The sequence below is a fragment of the Patagioenas fasciata genome, chromosome 7 (assembly GCF_037038585.1).
Source record: "Patagioenas fasciata isolate bPatFas1 chromosome 7, bPatFas1.hap1, whole genome shotgun sequence".
NCBI classification, from domain to species: Eukaryota; Metazoa; Chordata; class Aves; order Columbiformes; family Columbidae; genus Patagioenas; species Patagioenas fasciata.
Window position 1 is genome coordinate 37,753,036 of NC_092526.1, and position 20,349 is coordinate 37,773,384.

Sequence of the window (20,349 nt, forward strand, 5' to 3'; positions counted from 1 at the left end):
TCTAACCATGGTCCAACACAAACGTCTGTGTGTTTTGGGAACCTAACTTATTTGCATTGCAACATCCTGAACCTGGAATGAATTGATCGTGGAAAGTACAAACAGCTCCTTATTCATCCTGAAGCAAACGTAGAACCCTTTGACACATTATGGAAAAATAATGCAGTTCTTAACGCTCCTTTTTTTGTTCTGGTTGATTTTTAGGCTTGGAGCCCTGCCAGGCACACAATCAAGTACTTGGCCTTTCACACAGACAGGCGTGATTCTGCTTCCATACTCTCAACTGGGAACTGACAAAACTCAGTTCATCACAGATGTGTTTCAATGGGAATGTTCACAGACAGGTTTTCTTATATCTTTAGGTTATTTATCAGTTTGCAAATCTGATCTGCAAGCAAGAATACGGTTTTTAGAACCACTTAACATCAGGTTCGGTACAGTGAGGCTGATGTGGTCACGAACAGGTGAAGAACTATTTGCCATGTGGCCCATGTTACATTCAGTCCCTGAATGTACATTAAAACCGATAGTTTCAAGGATTTACTGCCACCCTGAAGGAAAGAATTGATGTTTTAAGTAACTGGATTTGTACAAAGCCTGCAAGAGAATCCAAGTAAATCCTCAAATAGATGATTAATTCATCATTATTTAAATGCTTCTAAATACAAGTGTAGATGCTGAGTTCACGGCTTTGTCTTGACAGCTCCTCCACTGTTTCTCATGATCTGTTATTAGTTCTTGCAGCTTATTGCTCACATAGTTCTCCCAGGTTCTGACTGATACTCAGCCTTTCTGTAGACCTGATTAGGTTTGTGTGGGATATGCTCACCAGTGCTTTGACTGTCTGATGTCCCACTAAGACATGACTATGTATGTACATGCCTAAACTCTGTCTTGAGCTGATACTTCCCAATCCACCCTCACTGTCAGAAAATTTGACGGTAATCTCACATTACACTGACAACAACAGGCATTCATTTTCCTAGACAATATTTACACTTACCATCAGTCTGTCCTTTGGTTAACCAGCTGAGATTTACTTTAAGCCTTGTCATCAGCCCAATAGAACTTGGCTTTTCATTTACCCTAGTTATAAACCTGAAAGGGGGGGTGGCAGAGGTGGGGAGGAGTCCAAAGGATTCCAAACTCAACAACAAACCAAAGCACAAAGAAAAAAGAATTTCAAAGGATCTGGCTCTATAGCACAGGCAGTGCTATATACATGTGTCTGTTTATGGACACACTAAACTGAATTATTCAGTTACCTACAAAAAGAAGAACAGACTGTGGGGAAGGGAGAGCAGAACGAAGGCGCAAGAGAGCAAAAAATTAATCCAGCAACAGATGAGAAGAACAGAGGAGAACTGGAAAATGGATGCGGGGGGGAGGAACGGATGATGAGAGAATAGCAGGCCTATTTAAAATGAATTTTTGACCTTATTTTTAAAACATTTATGGATCCCAATTGCCTGTCATGAGATCATTTTCCCCTCACAATGCTAGCTTTTCAGCCGGTCCCGCACTTTAACTTGATTTATCCCGCTTTGAAAAAAGTAGATTGTTAGAAATACCCCTTCTATTAGAAATTCTGTCCCATTACAGTGTCAGCTAAAGGCCACTTGTCAATGTCAGCTTTATCAGATAGAAATTTGCCTCCTGAGTTCTCAGATACTTTTTTGGAGGACGAGACCCAGGGTCCACTTCTGAGGCTGCTGATTTGCGATGGGATAGTGTCTTCTCAAATTATCCTCTGTTATTTCCCAACTTATCTGCATGTTTCATGAGATGGTGGGAAGCGATTACAGCAGCTGCTGTACATTAGCAAGACATCTTATAGGAAGGCTGGCTTCGGTAAAACAGCTGACTGACAAAAGCACAGAAAGAACTAATTGAGGATTAAAAATACATACGGAGACCCAGCATCTCTTTTCCAGCTGCAGCTTCCCTGGTGCCACAACCTCCTGTGGGAAGGGAGAAAACTTATACCAGAAGGATTTCCTCCTCCTCAGCTGTCTGTTGACTCTTTTAAAGAAAGACCTGACATCCTGGAGATTAAGTTTTTATTTATTTACAATTATACAATTAGTCATCAGCACGTCTGCTCACTGATGAGGAAAGGTGGAACAAATCAGCTGTTGTTCAATCTGTGTTACCACAGGACTGCGGAGGGTCAGCAGCCCGAGGTAGGCAAGACTACATTGCTTCTAAAATATCTCCTCACAAGATGCTTCGAGACATTTGTTTTCTTTTTAATATTTCCATTCTATTTTTGTTTCTTCTTTTTTAAGGGTAAAACTACATGTCAGAGTAGAAATTTCAGCCAGGAGTCGAATGAGAGCAAGCTGGGGGCACGGTGTTTTCCGCATTGAAAGACAAGGCTGGATGGATCAATGGACGATATTGTTTCAGTGAAGGGACCAGACGTCTTTGGAATTTGTAAACCACTTCAACAAGAGGAACTGTTGCAGCAACAAGATATTCAGAGTATTAAAGCCCTCAAGGTGAACTGTGATTTCTGAACAGACCACCATTCCTTGCCACAAAAACATTAAAAAATATTCTGCATTGGAAGGACAAAGAGAAACAATCCCGGTGCCACTACTATTAATCAGTTCAAGATTGAGATACTTAAAGCTCCCTTTCAGATGCTCTGATTAAGTACAACCTGCCTCACAGGAAAAGCAAAGCTTTGGAAATCAGTAATCTCTGGGCATTATACCTAATAGGAAAGGCTTAAAAAGGATTACCTAGAAGAAACCTTTGTGAATCTTAGGAAACTACACTGGACCCTCAATCTCAGCCTCCTCTCAGGATTAATAAAGCTTTATCAGTTTCAGATAAGAAGTAGAAAACCTCGGGCTGCTGAAGAGGTACCACTGGCCCAGTCTGGGGCCTCTGTCAGGACAGTTATCACACCATATCATTTCAATAGAAAGATATATTTGATGCATATTCTCATTTCAGTTCATTGAGAAGCTATTGAGAAGAAGAATGGCACTTACAAAGATTCCCAAATTTGTGTCAGAAAATTTAAGGCAGCAGATTAAAGTCAACTGCACTAAGGAAAGAACTATTTTGCTGAAGGTGACATTTTTGGTAACTGAACTAGAATAATACATACAACACCATTTTTTGGGTTAGTGAACAAATATATATGATAATTTATGTAAAAGCACCCCTTTTAACACTGTCTCTCTGTGACTGCAATACAGTCCAGTCTCGCAGAGGACTTTTTTGGATAGCAACCACATAATTGAAGATTTCACTTTAGCATTCACACAGATAGTTTGGAGGACTTTAAAACCAACAATGTTAGTTCAGACTTCAGCTGTATTTAGATTCTTAAGATTTTAACATAATTCTGTCTCTTTTAAAACTCAAATTTCAAATTTAGCATAAATTGCATCTGATCAAAGTTACATTTTTGAATGCTAGTTGATTATAATTGCTTCTAAAGAGACAGGGTCCGACTCTGAAACCCACTCAGGTGGAGCTCTTGAGTACCACGGTTGTGATCCCACAGTCTATAGCTGTTGCATCTATTTAACACATTCAAAAATCCTGCACTCTTGATTTAATCTCTGGTTCTCTAGATTACTCTTCAGTAGTGGGGTAGATAATATGTCTCTGTGTAGTGTGACTCCTGGATGTAAAGCAGGGAATACAGTAGGTCTGTAACAGTTTTATAGCGTTGGTAGAATATTTTAAGATCTTTCGAGGGTAAAGGAGTGAACTACTCCATTTTTCACTTTATAAAAGCTATTGAGGGTGTACGGTGACCAGATTGCTACTGTCCAGTGTGCAGAAGGAAGGGCAGGAGCAGATACTGTTTGCCCCCTCTCACTTTGCAGCTAAGCACGGGGAGAGTTTGCTCTTCTATTGCTCTTGTTAACCCAGGGAATCAGGATGAACCGGCAGAGCACCACAAATCCTGCTGAAAAGCCTTGATGCTACCACATGTGACAAAATTTGGCAATGACTGTATATCTTGAGCCTAAAGAGGGGAAACCTGGACCAGTGAATCAGACCCAGCGAACAGACAAGTTATTTTAGCCAAGTTTTCACGTTACGAATGTTTTCTTCGGTGGGCTGGCATTAAGGATTTCGCAATTTCTACAACCCCCCCAAATTCACGTTAAACTGACACGGGATTTCTGGAAAACGCAAACAAACCAGCATCTTGTGATAAATCTGAACACTGCAAAAGCACTTTGCATCACATTGTGGAACCTACCCAACGCTGGTCATAATCAGCTGGCTGTGTTCTTCCTTCGTCATCCTCATAGAAGGGCAAGCCTTCTCGCCTGGCCTGATGGTACTCCTTCCGTAACTTCTGGATACGATCCGCGTTCCCACCACCTGTGCAGCCACTGGGAAAAACAAAAAATGCCAAATAAAACCCGTGTACACACACATCTAACACCAGGTACCCACATCAGCGCACACACAGAATTGCCGCACCTGAGACAAATGGATTAGGAACGTTTCATTCTCCTGACTCACATGGTGCCCACTGGCCCATATCACCCTGATTTTTGCTTTCTTATAAAGCTGCTGGTTGTGAACTTGATCCCCATTTTGAAAAAAGTCTGTCCCTGTCTAAAGAACTCACCAATTTGAGTACAAGACAAGAGCCAACAGATGGATGCAGACAGATGGGGGAGCACAAGGAAACTTTTAACATTCCTATGAACAGCTATAAATGGCTATCATGTTTTAATAACAATAATGATGATGATAAGCTGCCAAAAAAGGGCTTCCTTTTGCTCCCACGCTGAATGTGGAATTTCCCTAAAACTACATTTGTTCAAGGTAAAGAATAAACTATAGTCATGGAGAAGCACAGAAAGAAGTTTTATCTCTTCAAAAACAACCTCCCTCCCAATTACACAAAGGAGGAAAACATCAGCCATGAAAACAGAGGGGAGGTGAGACAGATGGGAAAGCACACCATCAAATCTTGACACCAGTTTTTTAAAGTGGTAATTAAACAGTAATCCATTTAGTAATCCACGAAGACTCACTTGTATGCTGAACTGCATGCTTTGCACACTGCCGTGGTAAAGCTAGTGGAGTTGCTTAGTTTATCAAGTTAAACACATGCCTGTCTTTGCAGATTTTGACCCTGCTGAGTCTTCCAAAACCTTACAGCTGGACTTGTGCAACTCTGGAAGCACTAAAAAAAACATCCTGAAAATGCTTAAGAAGTAAAAAAAGTTAGCCACATTTAAAACTAATACATTCAAAGTTTTCTGCAGCTTTTTCCAGCCCTGGGGTGAACACTGACTGTAAGGCTCAGTAGCATTTACTGGCATTCACAGGGAACTGTAATAGCGTTTATTTCCTAAACTCAGACCATTGTTATTGCAGCACATCATCATATATTCTCTTAATCCACAACCTTCACTCTGCCTCACCAACAATGGTTTATAGATACATGTATTAATTCATGAGAGCACAGACTCCGTGGAGCATCTTGTCACACTGCACTCCACTATGAGTAAGCCAGAATCTAGGGAAGCCTTTTATAGGATTTACACAGCAAACTGAATTTGGAAAGCAAATACAAGAGACTAGACATAAATCTATCAGTTCAATAGTAAGTAGTTTCTAGTATCTAACAGCAATATAGATTGGTTGGCAATTAATTACCAATGAAGGGAAATTCCACATGGGGTGCAAATGCAACTGGATGTGCAGCCAGGGTTGGAAATGTTTACTTGCAGCATCACTATGTTTCCATGAAAATTCAAACACTTAAATTACTTGCCTTCTCTGGATCCTAAGTGATCCAGCCCCTTTACTCTATCAAGTCTCAGAGGTTTCAAGCTTCTCTGGCTGACTCACCAAACTTTACCAGAGCATACACATTTTTTCTCATGATCTGCCAAGACAGTGCAGAAAGCCTGCACAAACTCTGTGGCCTATTGAGGAATAAAAAAGAAAATTATATTCCCTTTTCCCCTTGATTCCTACAGATAAATGCCTCTGTTCCTTGCATGAATTCTTGTCAAACAGTGGAGAACCATTTCCAGCTAATGGGGGCTATCACTTCGAACAGTGAAGCTCGGTCCACAGCTCATGAGCAACACAATACCCGTGAAATCCCCTGACTTGACTTGTGAGTACAGATAAAGCATTTAATTAGGGCTGCTAACATACAGATAAGGCCCAAAGCGCTGTCCCTGTTGCTTTGCCAACATCATTACCCAAAGCAGCACTGGTTAAGAGAGGGAACCGCTGAAATACAGGCAATGGGTCTGGATTGATTCCAGCCCATCGGGGCTCCCCACAAACTGCAGCAGCACCACCTGCCACCGGTTTCCTAATGCCACGTAACCCACCTTCTACCTCCAACTATTGTGGCTAAAGAGGTAATCTGAAAATACCATGGATAGATTCTAAGAGGCAGAGTGCTCCATTCACTGCAGATCTCCTGTAGGTGAACGTCCTTCTGCTTAAACCCAGCCAGCCAGCAAGTAGGTGCTGCAGAGATCAAGCTGATTATATATATTAAAGAACTAGGCCCCACAGTTTTTTCTTTGGCAAACCTCTGCCACGCCGTATTAAAGCACAAACCCTAACCATGAGAACGAGCAGGAACGTTTGAATGAGACAGCAGCACATGGGAAGCCGTCCATCTGGATTAGTGTGAAAACACGAGCATCATCTCTGTGGAAACCAGCAGCTCGGCGCAGTCTGGTTTCCGTGCTCTCTCCCGTGGGTTCTCTGGTGTCCGATAATGGGATTGAGTTCACACGGCAGCGCTTCTCCCCAGCAAGGACATTCCTCGGGGCCTCTCCAGCATTTATTTTCATGAAACTTAGTGATCCTGTATCTTTTGAACATTCAATCACCTGTCAAGTCTGGTCAAAAATGGCCAACAGGTTCAGAACTTGTTAGAAAGGTGGGGGGAATAGGTTGGAAGAGGGTGGGTTTGTACACAAGCTTCATTTTTTCAGGAAATGGTTAAAGCTCCACAGCTTTTTTTTTTCTTTTTTCCCCTCCATCACTGTTTATAGGCACAAATTTAAAAGACATTTGCTTCTGAAAGAGCTGCATTCTAGCTTACCATGAAAGTTTTACCCACTCCTGAGTAATGTGAGATGAATACGGTGCCCTGTGCAATGCTCATGAAACAGTTCTGAATTTCAAGTTGGCTCCTGACAATTATGTGAATATATGAACCACATTCAAACTCACCAGATGAATTCAATCAGCACTGTGCAAATATCGCATACATAATCTATTAGTTTACCCCAAAGAAACCGAAGCATTGAATTCAAACAGAATGAAGTCATCAGTAATAAAAAAAAAGAAACTGATAAGGCAATATTAAAAAAAAAAACCACAACACAATTTTCCAAGATCTGCAGAGAAGATCTTACATTGACTGTAAACTATTCTCCCATCTGCTTATAAATACATAATTAAAAAATACTGCTTTGATCAGATAGCAGTTCTCAGACAGGGAAACAGCAGATGAATACCAGTTCTAAATGTTTCGGATACACGACTTTTTATACTGAAAAGGAACCTGAAATTACAGAAGAAATATAAAAACAATAACCCAATCGAAATCAATTTATATTAAGGAGACTCACTGAAGCTTTTCACCAAGCCCAGTAAGTACAGCAGTCAGATGTCTTTTACAGTAACTTTACATTTAATGTAGCGTTCCCTCCTTGAGGAGATATAAATATTACAGTCCTCTTTGTATCTACAATTTTGCGCACAACTCACTTTGACATGTATCCCTGTGCTATACGTCACTCAGAGAACCATGCAGCCGCACATTTGCTGTTCCCCTCCACCACCGCATCTGCCCAGGCTCTAACATTAAATTCTACCCGTGGACTTTTCCGTTGTCACAAGGCTGTAAGAGAACCGTCCACTCTACATTTTGCAATTGATTTCAGAACGATTTCCTCAAATTGTGCTACATGTAAGGAGACTGATTCAGAAGCAGCTGATATTGGGATTCAACCTGAAGCTTTCTGGGGAAGTCTTTAAATAATGACTAGGTAGGGGGGAAAAAACCTCTGAGAAACTTCATGAAGAGCTTAGCAAAGACTCAGAGGCTGATTTCAAACCACGGTAACAAAATCTGTCCAAAATCTCAAGCCACAAACAATCTTAGGAGGAGGTTCAACAGTTCTCAGAATAAGCTGCACACACTGCCAGGATTTTTTGGCAAATAATTTTAAAGAAATCTTATATGAACATTCAAAAGAGGAAAAAGCACATTCATGTCAGTCATTCTATAGTTTTACTAGATAGAATACTTACAAACCAAAGCTTTCTTTTGGACTGGGAGAAAGATGAAAAAGAAGCCTGAGCAATTGTTCTAACCCACGCTGCTGTGTCCCACCAACCAGACAAACAACCACAAGAGATCACCATGTTCTGCCCCGTGTCTGAATCCATCGGAGGTACCTCACAGGTTCCACCTTGTCCACCGCAGCTGTAAAGGGACCCGCTGCAAAACAGCTGCTCAACCGATGCAGCTGGATCAGGCTTCCCAAAACAAAAGGGAAACCATAATTGGGCACAGAATTAGTTTCAAGCTATCTCTAACATTATGTAAAATACGACTGTGAAATTTCATCCCATCGTCTCTGAAGAGATAGATGAACAAGCACCATAGCAATAACATTATATATCCAATGTGACAGAGGAGTTATTTTTTTCAGGGAATGAAAACATCATCATCAGTATCTAATACATATGACTTGGGTTTTGCACAATAAAATCTCCTCTCTCCTCTTCCTCCAAGTTGCTAATCTAGATTTTATCCTGGTTAAAAATGTCACTTTTTAAATTAGTGACTTCTTACTGCAGCTCTCTAGATAATACCAAATTAAAAACAAGTGTTGCACGTACAGAGTAAGATGAACCACTCAAAGCTGTATCTAAACATACATTTAAAGAGGCAATAAATATTTTGTTTCCAGTGGTTTTCCTAAACACATTAATATTGCACAGGGCTTTTTTGCCAGCCGCTTCTTTCAAACGCTCATTTCACCCAGCTGACTGTCAGCCTCTGAACAAACAACTGGCACTTCCAAGTTGAAAAAGATAAATATATATATTCTTTTAGTGAATTTTCCATTAATAAACAAATCCAAGACAAAACATGATTCACAGACTCAAGAGAGTGGGCAATCTTCCATTCACAACCTGATACAAAACAAAACTGATTTTATATACCGAACGAACATCGTGGTTTGCAAAGATACACAGTATAAGGGAGTCCAATAGAGCATGTAAGAGTTCTCTTTTACTTAGGATAAAACTTTCATTTTGAAGTTATAACAAATAAATATTTGACTACGTTACTCTTTCAGTTCCAGCCCTTGCCTTTGTACCCTCAAACATTGCATTGCTCATGAAAATATTTCTGCAACCTCAATAGCAAGAGGGAATAAAAAGAATGGTGGGAAGTGATAAAAAGAATATCAATGATAAGAACATAATTCTACAATATTTCAGCTTTCATCTTTGTCAACCACCAAGAGAAAGAAAGATAGTTTAGGAAGAAATGAACAATTGTTGTTTGCATAGGCACTTGAGTAAAGGAATGATATTGGAATGGAAGACTTGCCAGAAACACCTTGTTGACATCACTGATCCTGCCTTGCAGGCTCAGAAATCACCCTTGATGCTCAGCCAGAGCCAGCTGGGATCTACACACACCCCTTGCTGAGGACCTAGCTTAAGAACCAAGTCTTTTTAGCTGGTGGAACCATGCAAATGGTTTTACTGGTCTCCATAACACTTGCTTTTCTTGCTCTGGGTAGGAATATACCCTATGGATACACAATTACCATCTTTATCAATGGAGAGGGGCCCCATTAGGACACTTGATCTGGAAATCTGAAGTGACTGGAAGAATTTGAGCCCAGTTCCATTTAGACAGGACTATCCAGAGAGGGTTTGTATAGATGGGCTGACATGAGAAGCATTAGATGGATGTTCCTCTCTATCTGTATGCACATAAACACACATAAAGTCAAGAATCATAAACTGCAGGAAAACAAACTATACTGAAGAAGCTATTTATGCTTATTTGAGTTTATTTGAACTTGTATATTTAAGTCCCCAAGTCTTAATCTGCTTCACAATATTTAAAAAAGCGGTAATGGTGCTTCAGTGGAACACTGGCTGCCACTTTTCCATTCTTTAGGCCAACATGAAAGCGGCACAACCACTTCTGTCCAAAAGGTCACAGGCTCCTAGACTAGTGGCACGACCACCATTTGTCTGGATGTAAATCGAGTCTTACTGACCCCGTAACATCACTACTGACCTCTTGACATTAGGAGCCTAGTGGAAAGAGAAAAGATGATATTCTGAGGTTCCTGCAGACTCATTAGGAAGAAAGAAGGAAAGATAACCTTGCATGATATGAACAAGCAGTGTCGTTAACCTTTTCCTTCCCCAAATAGCTCATAATGTGTTTACAGAACCCTCAAAAGAACGATTTGAAGACTGAGACCAACAGTTTTGTATCACTTTCAGTTTCTCCAAACTGTTTATAAAATACCTCTCAGTGGCTTGACATAAACCATCCTTTTATGTTTCCCTCCTTTCACATGACATACAACACCTCCTCCTGTTTGCCATGGCAGATGCCCTTGACAGTCAGATGAGCGTCATCTTTTCGATCCAGGCCACTTCTCATCCCCAGTACTCTCCTTTATAACTGTCGAGGGTTAAGATTGCGGGGTGACAATCAAACCCTGGCAGATGTATTGTTAACCTCCTCTCCCCCCACCTTCCCCATTTTGCCCCTCCCTCTCCCTCCTTCCCACTCAGGACAGGCGATCGGGAGGGAAAGAAGGACAGAGAGAAGAGAGCTGGAAAGGTTAAAGAAGTTTTACTAATGCTACTAATAAGAATAGAGAAAATAATACAAAATATACAAAACCAATCTTGTAAGTCTCAGCAACTGCAGAGCCAGCACCCAAAGTCCTGGATTAGGCTCTGTAGCCAACCGGAGCTGGATTCAGCCTGTCACTAGGCCTCAGTTCGCAGGGACGACCAGCAAGGTCCTCTCCTAATGTCAGCCATGGGGAAAAAAAAAGGAAAAAAGGGAAAAAGGGGGAAAAGGGCCGAGATCCTCGTGATCTCCCACTTTTATATGAAGTATTCACGTGAATGGAATGTTATACACCGTTGGTCAGTCTCTCGGACATCAGTTTCTCGTCGCCCCTCTCGCGAGATGTCCATCCGTGCTTATCAATAAGTTTGCATTCCATTGCTGGGTTTAACCAAAACACGTGTTGGGTTCTCCAGGAAAATGCAGCTAACATGAAGGCTTTAGCTGACAGGCAAATTCACTAAAAGAGAAACTTGTTTTTAACAAAACCAGGACAATAACTTATAGTTGACTAGAGCTGGCCAGAAATGATGGGAGTTACAGCTTAATTTGTTGTTTTACAGAAACACTGAGGTTTAAATTCACTGTACAGGCAGACATGGTATGTGCTGCTTTAACAGAAACAGGTTATTTGCAATCAAGCAGGAAGGAAAGAAAAAAGGGGACATTCTCTTGTTTGTAGCCAGCTTGTTGTCTTTACTTGAAAGACAAGGCATTTTTTTCCTCCTTTTTTTTTCTGCTCAATGTATTGTGCCTCATCAAAGGAGGCAATCAGCAGATTTTAACTAATAATAATAAAAAAAAGACACCTTACAGTTCAGGCTGTTAATGGCAATGGCTGTTTCTGGCATGTGACCAGTTTATGGCTGTCGTCTTGATCCCAGAGATTCAAGCGTCTCTGATGGGCCAGGAAAGCAGGGAGATCAGGGACTCAGCTGCTGACAACAACCAAACTCTCTATAAACAATACACAATGAAAATAATGCAAAGCAGATTTTCCCGGTATTTTCAGTAGCCTCTAGACAATGCAACAGTTTCTGGTTTCTTCACCGAAGATGATATCAATTATGCCTTTTATCCATCATGCAGAAGTCACGTGTGAGGTGTAATAGAGGGCCTTCTCTCCAAGGTAATTTCTTCTGGATTTACACAGCAAAGTACTTAAATTGCCTTTTTTGGCACCTTGTATTACAACACGGCTTGGGAGGGGGTATTTTACTTTCCTGATGTAAAGCAGCTGGCATATTTACAACAGATAGGTCACATCAACACGGAGCAGATTTTCCGCCCTCCAAACTCCACGTGCAGCAGCTCCAAGAATCCAGCAAAGCAAACGCTGAATGCTAAAGTCTTGCATGGAAATGCAGCTCTGTTTCTTAATGGCTATCACACCTGCCTGCTAGTTTTTTTTCACTTGCAGACTATTGCTTTTTGCACCGCAGTTTATTAAACTTATCGCTAAAGCTGAAGTAATAAGTACTTTACAGACTTCCAATGAATTAGCCGCTCAAGAGTCCCTCAGGAATCCCCTTTAGCACACACAAAGCGAAGGCAGGAGGGAGAGGAGGTGACAATTCACCGCAGTCTTAATTTCTGCGCTCCCTTGTGAGGGAAGAATTGAAGAGCTAAGAATTCGCTCACAGTAGATGCTGCTGCTGCCCATTTCTAAAACATATTTGGTTGAAAAGTACAAAGTAGTAGAGTAACTATGCGTTCTCTCCCAGAAATTACCTCTCCAAGTTTCACACCAGAGACTATATCCTGCTTGTTGTTACACACAGGCAGGTCTATGCCACCGGCAGTGGCAGCAACTCATCCTCTGTTTGTTTTTATAATATCTGGCCTACGTAGAAATCTCAACCTCAATTAAAAAAAAAAGTCCCGGCATCTGTAATCCTACTACAGACATAACTTACATTTAAAAAAAAATGAATTAATTTAAACCATGTGCAAAGCATCAGGGAAAAGCATAGATCTCATAGCCAAAATGCATCCTTACTATAAAGTTGGCTTTTCCGGGTGTTTTTTTAATGAATGGTCACTACGAGGACAACATTAATCCAACATTAAGACTTTTACGGGAAAAAATACCAATGTAATTTATCTTTTTAAACTGTCAGCTGCATTTCTAAAGCTTTAAAGTCTGTAGCTTCCAGTGGCCTTTTGTCTCTGTGCCATGGCAGGAATATCTTGGACAGCTGTAAGAGCTTTGTAAGCTATCTTTCTCAAAATCCATTAGCTAATTCAAGGAACCTAATTAGAGCTGCCATTTTGATGGAGCATATTGAGTGTTCTGTATAAACTAGTAACACCATCAATGTTTATTAAAAATTGCAAGAACCAAAGCTCTCAGTTTCATATAAATATTAATGGACAGATACACAATACTTACTGAAATACAGACGGTGTTATGTCCATAGAAATACACACAGGTATACTTACAACCCAGTGTGATGCATTGATTCACAGAGGCTGAAGTACGGAAGCAAAACTAGAGACAATTTTACACAAACTGTTGAAAATTGACTGGCTTCCATTTACACTATCCTTATGTGTGTTAAAGGAAGCAAAGCACACCAAGGATGATTTGTTTCTTCTGTTTTTCCCTGAGTAGTGTGCTGACAATTTGGAGTGTATTTTGAGCTTACCTCAAGAATGCACTCCAGCTGGAACCGTTTTATAGCTCCTCTTAAACCAGCCACTCCAATCACCGCACTTTGTAGACATTTACACATATTCCAGTGCTACACTGTTTAAGGGCATCCAAAGACTCAAAGGGAATTTGCACCGTAGAGCTACAACTCAAATTTTGCTGTAGACAGCAACAAAATGGGCGAAAGGAGCCAGACATCTGGAGCAATGCTCTCCTACATTCTGCTGCGTGAAAGCCCAACTATGATGAAAAAGCAACTTGCAGACAATGATACGACACACGAAATACTGACCATTCTAAGAATATATCCGAGACCTAGTTGGGTTAGGCTGTACAAGCATATGCTTTTGGCTGCAGAAATGACAAGAAGTTTTCTGGCTACTCCACAGCTTCGTTTTTAACGTGATACTTCATAAATGGAACTGCAGAAAACCTCATATGTTACCATTTCAATCTGACGTACACTTTCAGACGCATCTAACAGTGCCTGGATTCTATTTATATGTACAGCTAAATATACGTGCATACAAATATCATCAGATTTGCTACAGAAAGACAGCAGATGTTACTATTAAGCCACTGGCACATGCAAGGTGAAGCATCTAAGCCGTATAAGGGAAACATTTAAAGTTCCAGCTACAAGCTAAAGAAAAGCAAAGACAACACGAGTAATTATTTCTAGCGTGTTTCACTAGCTGTGACTGCAACGCACAGCAAAACGAAAGCACCGTTGAGTGTGTTTGAACGACTCTTGCAACACGGAGGGGAGTATAACACATACGCACTCTTCGAAATGTTCTAACTCTAATACAATGATCCAAAGTTCACTTCTTCTGAATATATACTAAAATGACACATGAAGCATTTAACAGATGTGCAACGGAAACAGGCTTAATGACATTTTCTACACTGCAGTAGGGCAAGGGGCTAAACATTTTATGATAATCTTACCATGGGGACAACCTGAAGGTAAATTCATTTCAGTCCTCTGGTAGGGCAGTATTTCCCAACTACAACTGAGATCTGAGCAGTTTCACAGGAACACGCTCAAAAGTTGAAACATCAGTTACCACCGGCTTCTCTCAGGAATTATATATGGCAAATTTAGCTTGCGGTTATTGCTCAACAGAAACCCTGCCAGGTGCTGGAGCAGTTGATGGGTTTTGCAAAGTTCTGCCGCCTTTGAGGCCTCGCGTTCCAGCCCGGGCACCTCTCCCCACGCAGCTGGGATCCTCCGCACAGTTGTGTTTGCGTTCACGAACACTGGGGACCGCGCATTCCTTCAACCAGCTTTCAGCGCAACCTCCACATCAACAGAATTAAACGCTTTATAAGCTGAGCTGCGTTTTGGAGAAATATTTCTGAGCTCAGGGGCCTGAAGCTTGCAGTGTAACTTTGCTGCTTTTTGTTCTGCGGTCAATGGAAGCTCCTGGACTTCCAGATACCCACAGGTTTTCTAGCTGCTTGTTCCTATGACTGCAGCTCCACCACCGCTCTGAAATGACTCCCACTTTTCCACCTGGAGAAGTCAGGGCTGAATTTCAGGTCTTTAAGATTGAGGGCAGCAAGCGCTGCTCCTTTTTGGGTAATTGTTTTGAAAAAATGTTAAATTAAAGCAAACAAACAAAACCACCACCAAAGTAATGGAATCTTCAAATCACACACAATCATATCCTGGCATATCTCCTTTGGAAGAGCAACAGCAAGACTATCTCTAGCAAGTCTTCTGGTTCAAGCCCATCTCTGTCTCTACAGAATGACTCTCATGGTTTCAACTTGTGTGTTCAGAGACACATCTCAAAAATCCTTGCATGTCTGCTCTTCCTTGTTCCATTCCCTCTTCTCATCCTGATGTTTGGAAGCCTTTCCCTTCCTACCTTGCAGCCGAAGATACCAGTTTCCCCAACCCATTTACTGGCTGCCCATACAAGCACATCCCAGATCCACAGGCTGCTCTAGTAGGGTTTTTGCATCCGTGTGTGCTCCAGATTAAGCTGTAGTCAGCTTAATGAGAGACTTAATTGATGAGTGCTACTTCCCTCACTTGTCCATTAAGATAAGTATGGCACATGGACATTTCAACCCATCAGAGATGGGAAAATGCATTAATTTTGGTTTTCTTAGAGCTGTTAATAAATCTGACACTGTCTGGCAGTTGTCTTCATTTCCTACCATTTGACAGATACTGTGATCGCAAGTTACAGAAGATGTTTTTCCTCTGAAATTATCACTCTGGTAATACAAGCCAGAAGGAAACTCAAGATACCGAGAAGCTGGGTATCATTTTTATTTTTAACTTTGCGCAGTTGGTTTGTGAATATCTCGATGTGATAAAAAAAAATAAATTCCATGCTGTACTATTAAAAACACACACACACTACAAATAAGTGTATGACAGCAAATAATCACACTGTGTATTTATTAGTAAAAGTCAGTATTCCCCTCATACAATCAGCCATGGCTCTGCTTAGACCCCTTTTGCTCTAGGAACTCCTGCAACTGTTTTCTTCCTTTTTCTCTCTCAAATTGACATTTGTATGGAATCAAGAAAAATCTTCCTTAATAATTTTTCATTACTAATGGCTTTTTTTGGTATGTGTATTTGGGAGGAGGGAAGGCAAAGGGCAGGAAAAAGCAGCTCTAAGTGCTCTCCAAATGATCCTCCTGAATCTGGGCCTCATAAATCCTATCAAATGTTATATTTCATCAATAGGCTGGAAAAGCTTTTTTCTCTGCAATGATGAAGCCTGGCTTTAAAATTTATGGTTTCATTTTAGAAATGGACTATAAAAAGAGTCTGACTTAGCTGTCTATCAACTGTAGCTGACATTAGCAAGTTAGGTGTGGACTTTCAAAGTGTTCTATGTGGTTTTTATTTATTATACATGCACATACATACGTAGAGATATATGAGGACATGTGGGTTTGTGCATATATAAGTGCACAGTTGGTTATTAAAGAATTTTTTCTTTAAAAGTAATTTTTTCCCCATGCAAGAGGATCAGAGGTATTCAGCAGATTAGACTGCAAAGTGATAAAAGTGCATGGGCCAGGGTTGGCTCCAAGATCTGCAGCAACACAAGTAAATTGCATTTTGCTGCCCAAATGATCGAGATAAAGTAGTTGATTTTCTTCTCGTTTGTGGGGTGATAAAACGCAATTCAGCAATGGCAGAGCAGGTTTCGGGAGGAGGCAGGGAAGATATCAATAGGCTGTGGGGGGAGAAATGGAGGAGAGGGCAAAAAAGGACAGGAAGTTTTAGGTGCGGGAAGATGATTAGCAAAGGATAGATTGGGGAAGAGATTCTGCAGCTCTCATGCATGGGAAGGGAGAGATGGGAGCAACTCTGGGCAACTCTATACTCCTTTCCACAAGCTCTGGAAACAAAATTCCGCCTCCCCAAAGAGCTGCTCCTACTTGCTCTCCTGTACACTTTGGTTGAAAAATCAAAGTGTACATTTAAAATGAAAACCAGATAAATAAAGTGACATAGCTGCAGCCCGAGAAAGTGAAGCTCTGCTCTGTGTGCAGGGGAGTCCATCTCTCCCCATCTGCTACAGAAGAATCTAGTTTTCCTAACTCAAGACAATCAGTGATGGATTACATGAAAACAGCAAATCAGATCACGCTGTTGAGACATTATATGAACTAAAGAGACGAGCAGTTAATCTAAATCTCATGTGGGGTGGTTATTGTTGCACGTTGCCATTGTTGCTGCTGAGTCCGGCTGTAACGCTGCTTTCACTTGCGATGCATAGAAAAACCTGAAAGTCCTGTTACTTGTTATAAAATGAGGAGAAATCTCACCCTGGGGAACATGGTCAAAGTTGACAAGTTAATACTACAGAAAATGCTGGGGGGAATGGTTAATGGTAAATGTATCCTGAGTGAAGACCAAGAGAACAATCTCTTCTTCCACTGCCTCTATTTCGTAACATGGACAAGACGAAGACATAAAAGAACCCGTCATCAATGCTGAGGACCTGTGTGTACTGTGGCCTCAGCTCACTCCTGAAATACCCTGTTGGGTGGATATTCCCCAAGGCTCCTGTCGCCAGCGCCACCGCAAACCAAAATGTGTTCTGCTTCTAGCGCTAAGTTTCCACTCTAAGGCTACAAAATACATCGTGCTTACACCATTGTGAAAACGAGAGGAGCTGAAACTGCCTGTATTTACACAAAAAGGTATTGGTATTAATGAAGGGTAACTTTATCAACCCTTGATCTACAGACAGCACATCTCTGGACTCCTACACTTTCTACTGGAAGGAGGCATATAGCAGCATCACACAGCATCAACAGAACTTAATTAAAAAAGTAGTATCTTGAAATGTTTCAGCTTCATACAAGTTAACCCCATTTAACGATGAAATTCAGGACACTAAAACAATATTGACATGATAGTGTTTTCAAACACATACAGGCTCATCCCACAGCGGATCAAGAATATTTCTAGCGGTATATTTTTTTCCCATCGTTTTCCTATATGTTTCTTGTTGAATGTTTCAAAATAATCAAACAATTCAGCTTTCCCTGTAACTCTTGGACTTTTCCAAACCTGAATTAACTCTTTTATACACAAAAATCCTTTTACCAGTCTACAAAGAGAAGCTCCTGGCACTGTTTAAATCCTTAATATTTTCTCTCTTAGAAATATTTTCATCTGATTTCCCCCTTCCCCCCAAAGGATGCTTTTTTTAGTTATTCCTTCTTCTTTCCTTGACTCCTTATTTCCCCACCTCTTCACTGAGACTCCTCTCCAGCTCTTCTTGTATTTTTTAACATATTTTGTTTGAGGTCTTATGAAACCCTGACCTGTTTACAGAGAAAAACCCACAGAGCTCAAGGGCTAATGTTTTACCCCTTACTCACCATCCTGCATCTGGCTGTAGTCAACAGTAACCAGAACTCATCACCATCAATGGATTTTCAGTGACATGCACTGTATTTGCTCAGGTAATGGGCTCGTATATTGCCTTTGAAATGAGGGTGTGACCATTACCTAGAGATATTCTCAAGACTCAGTAATCGGCATTGCTGCGGGACATGTCTGCTTCTGCTCTGCAGGCAGCCCTGCAGAAAGGTGAGCTTTGAAGCTTATTTTGGATGGCACTGTGCTCTCAGGACACACCAATATTAACCCAAACGTATCACCTTTGGGTGGGGGCAGGCGGTTTGCTGCCTGGTTTGGACTACTGGGGACAAACAGACAGATGCTGCCTCTGAAAGGTCAGGCAAACACATGAATCACAGAATCCCAGAATGTCAGGGGTTGGAAGGGCCCTGGAAAGCTCATCCAGTGCAATCCCCCCATGGAGCAGGAACACCCAGATGAGGTTCCACAGGAAGGTGTCCAGGTGGGTTTGAATGTCTGCAGAGAAGGAGACTCCACAACCTCCCTGGGCAGCCTGGGCCAGGCTCTGCCACCCTCACCAGGAACAAGTTTCTTCTCAAATTTAAGTGGAACCTCTTGTGTTCCAGTTCGTACCCACTGCCCCTTGTCCTATCATTGGTTGTCACCGAGAAGAGCCTGGCTCCATCCTCCTGACACTCACCCTTTCCATATTGATAACCATGAATGAGTCACCCCTCAGTCTCCTCCAAGCTGAAGAGCCCCAGCTCCCTCAGCCTTTCCTCACACGGGAGATGCTCCACTCCCTTCAGCATCTTGGTGGCTGCGCTGGACTCTCTCCAGCAGTTCCCTGTCCTTCTGGAACTGAGGGGCCACAACTGGACACAATATTCCAGGTGTGGTCTCCCCAGGGCAGAGCAGAGGGGCAGGAGAACCTCTCTGACCTACTGACCACCCCCCTTCTAATCCATCCCAGGTACCATTGGCCTTCCTAGCCACAAAGGCCCAGAGCTGGCTCGTGGCCATCCTGCTGTCCACCAGGACAGAGACCTTTCCAAACCCTGCAGTGAGGCCAGGCTGAACAATGTAGGCTGGAGCTCCAGCTTCTGAGAGGAATCTTCCAGACCTCCACATAGCCTTAAGATGGCCTTCAAAACTTTCCAGGCCACCCCAGGAACACAAACAGCACTGCAGCGTTCCCAACGGAGGTACAACTCTCCTCGCAACAGGCTCTGCACACAAGCATAATAAAAAGACAGTCTTGTTCCCATGCACAGCAGAATGAGAGAAACAGTAAAAGCAGGTGGGGGACTGCAAGATATTATAATAAGGAAATGATACTGGGCTGCAGGATGCCTGACAGAGATACTTGGTGTTTTAGGCAAAGGTAAGATGTCTAGACAGGTGGCAAAGGCAGAGTTTCTGAGCCTCACTGCTGTTTGAAGGCATGACAGACAGAATACAACTTTTTTGACCTAAAAGAACCAACAACTTGACAGAACTACTGGAAAAACTGGACCGAGCCACTTTGATGCCAGGTAACTGCACAAAGTCTGCACAGACCAGCTGTGAGAATGCAGTCTCCAGAATGACTATTTCCAGTGCAGGACAAATGTCTGTCCACTTCTCTAGTCCTCAACTAGAAGCTTGTCAACTGAGCATGAACATGGGCCACAGCCTCCATTCCTGGAGCAGGAGAGAGATGTGCAGGCTGGATCCAGCTCAGCTCTGCACACTTGTCCCACCTGGGGAGCGGAAAGCAACCTGGCCCGCCAAGATCTGGGAGGAGAGATCGCTTCCATCTGCTGTATTTTTTCTGTAATGGCCCAGGTTTAAAACCCCATAGATGTGCATTATCTGTGACTTAAGCACAGTGACCGTAAGATTTTTCCTTTCCTCATTTTTCTGCATTCAACTATATTCTCCATTAATGTACAAAATTACCCTTTTTTCCTCCTCATC

The 20,349-nt window shown here is 41.8% G+C and overlaps 1 protein-coding gene across 5 annotated transcripts in view; it reads right to left on the reverse strand.

The window, feature by feature from the left end:
- PARD3B (par-3 family cell polarity regulator beta) overlaps positions 1 to 20,349 on the reverse strand; it is a 364,942-nt gene that overhangs the window by 44,343 nt on the left and 300,250 nt on the right. For 4 of the 5 annotated variants that reach the window (XR_011740105.1, XR_011740106.1, XM_065840472.2 and 1 more), the window contains one exon: positions 4,235 to 4,370. Coding sequence is in view for 2 of the 5 variants with exons in the window: in XM_065840472.2 (XP_065696544.1) it covers positions 4,235 to 4,370 (136 nt within the window). In the remaining 3 variants the exon portion in view is untranslated. Of the gene's footprint in view, positions 1 to 4,234; positions 4,371 to 5,024; positions 5,168 to 20,349 lie in introns of those variants that run through there. The other variant, XR_011740107.1, reaches the window with a different exon arrangement.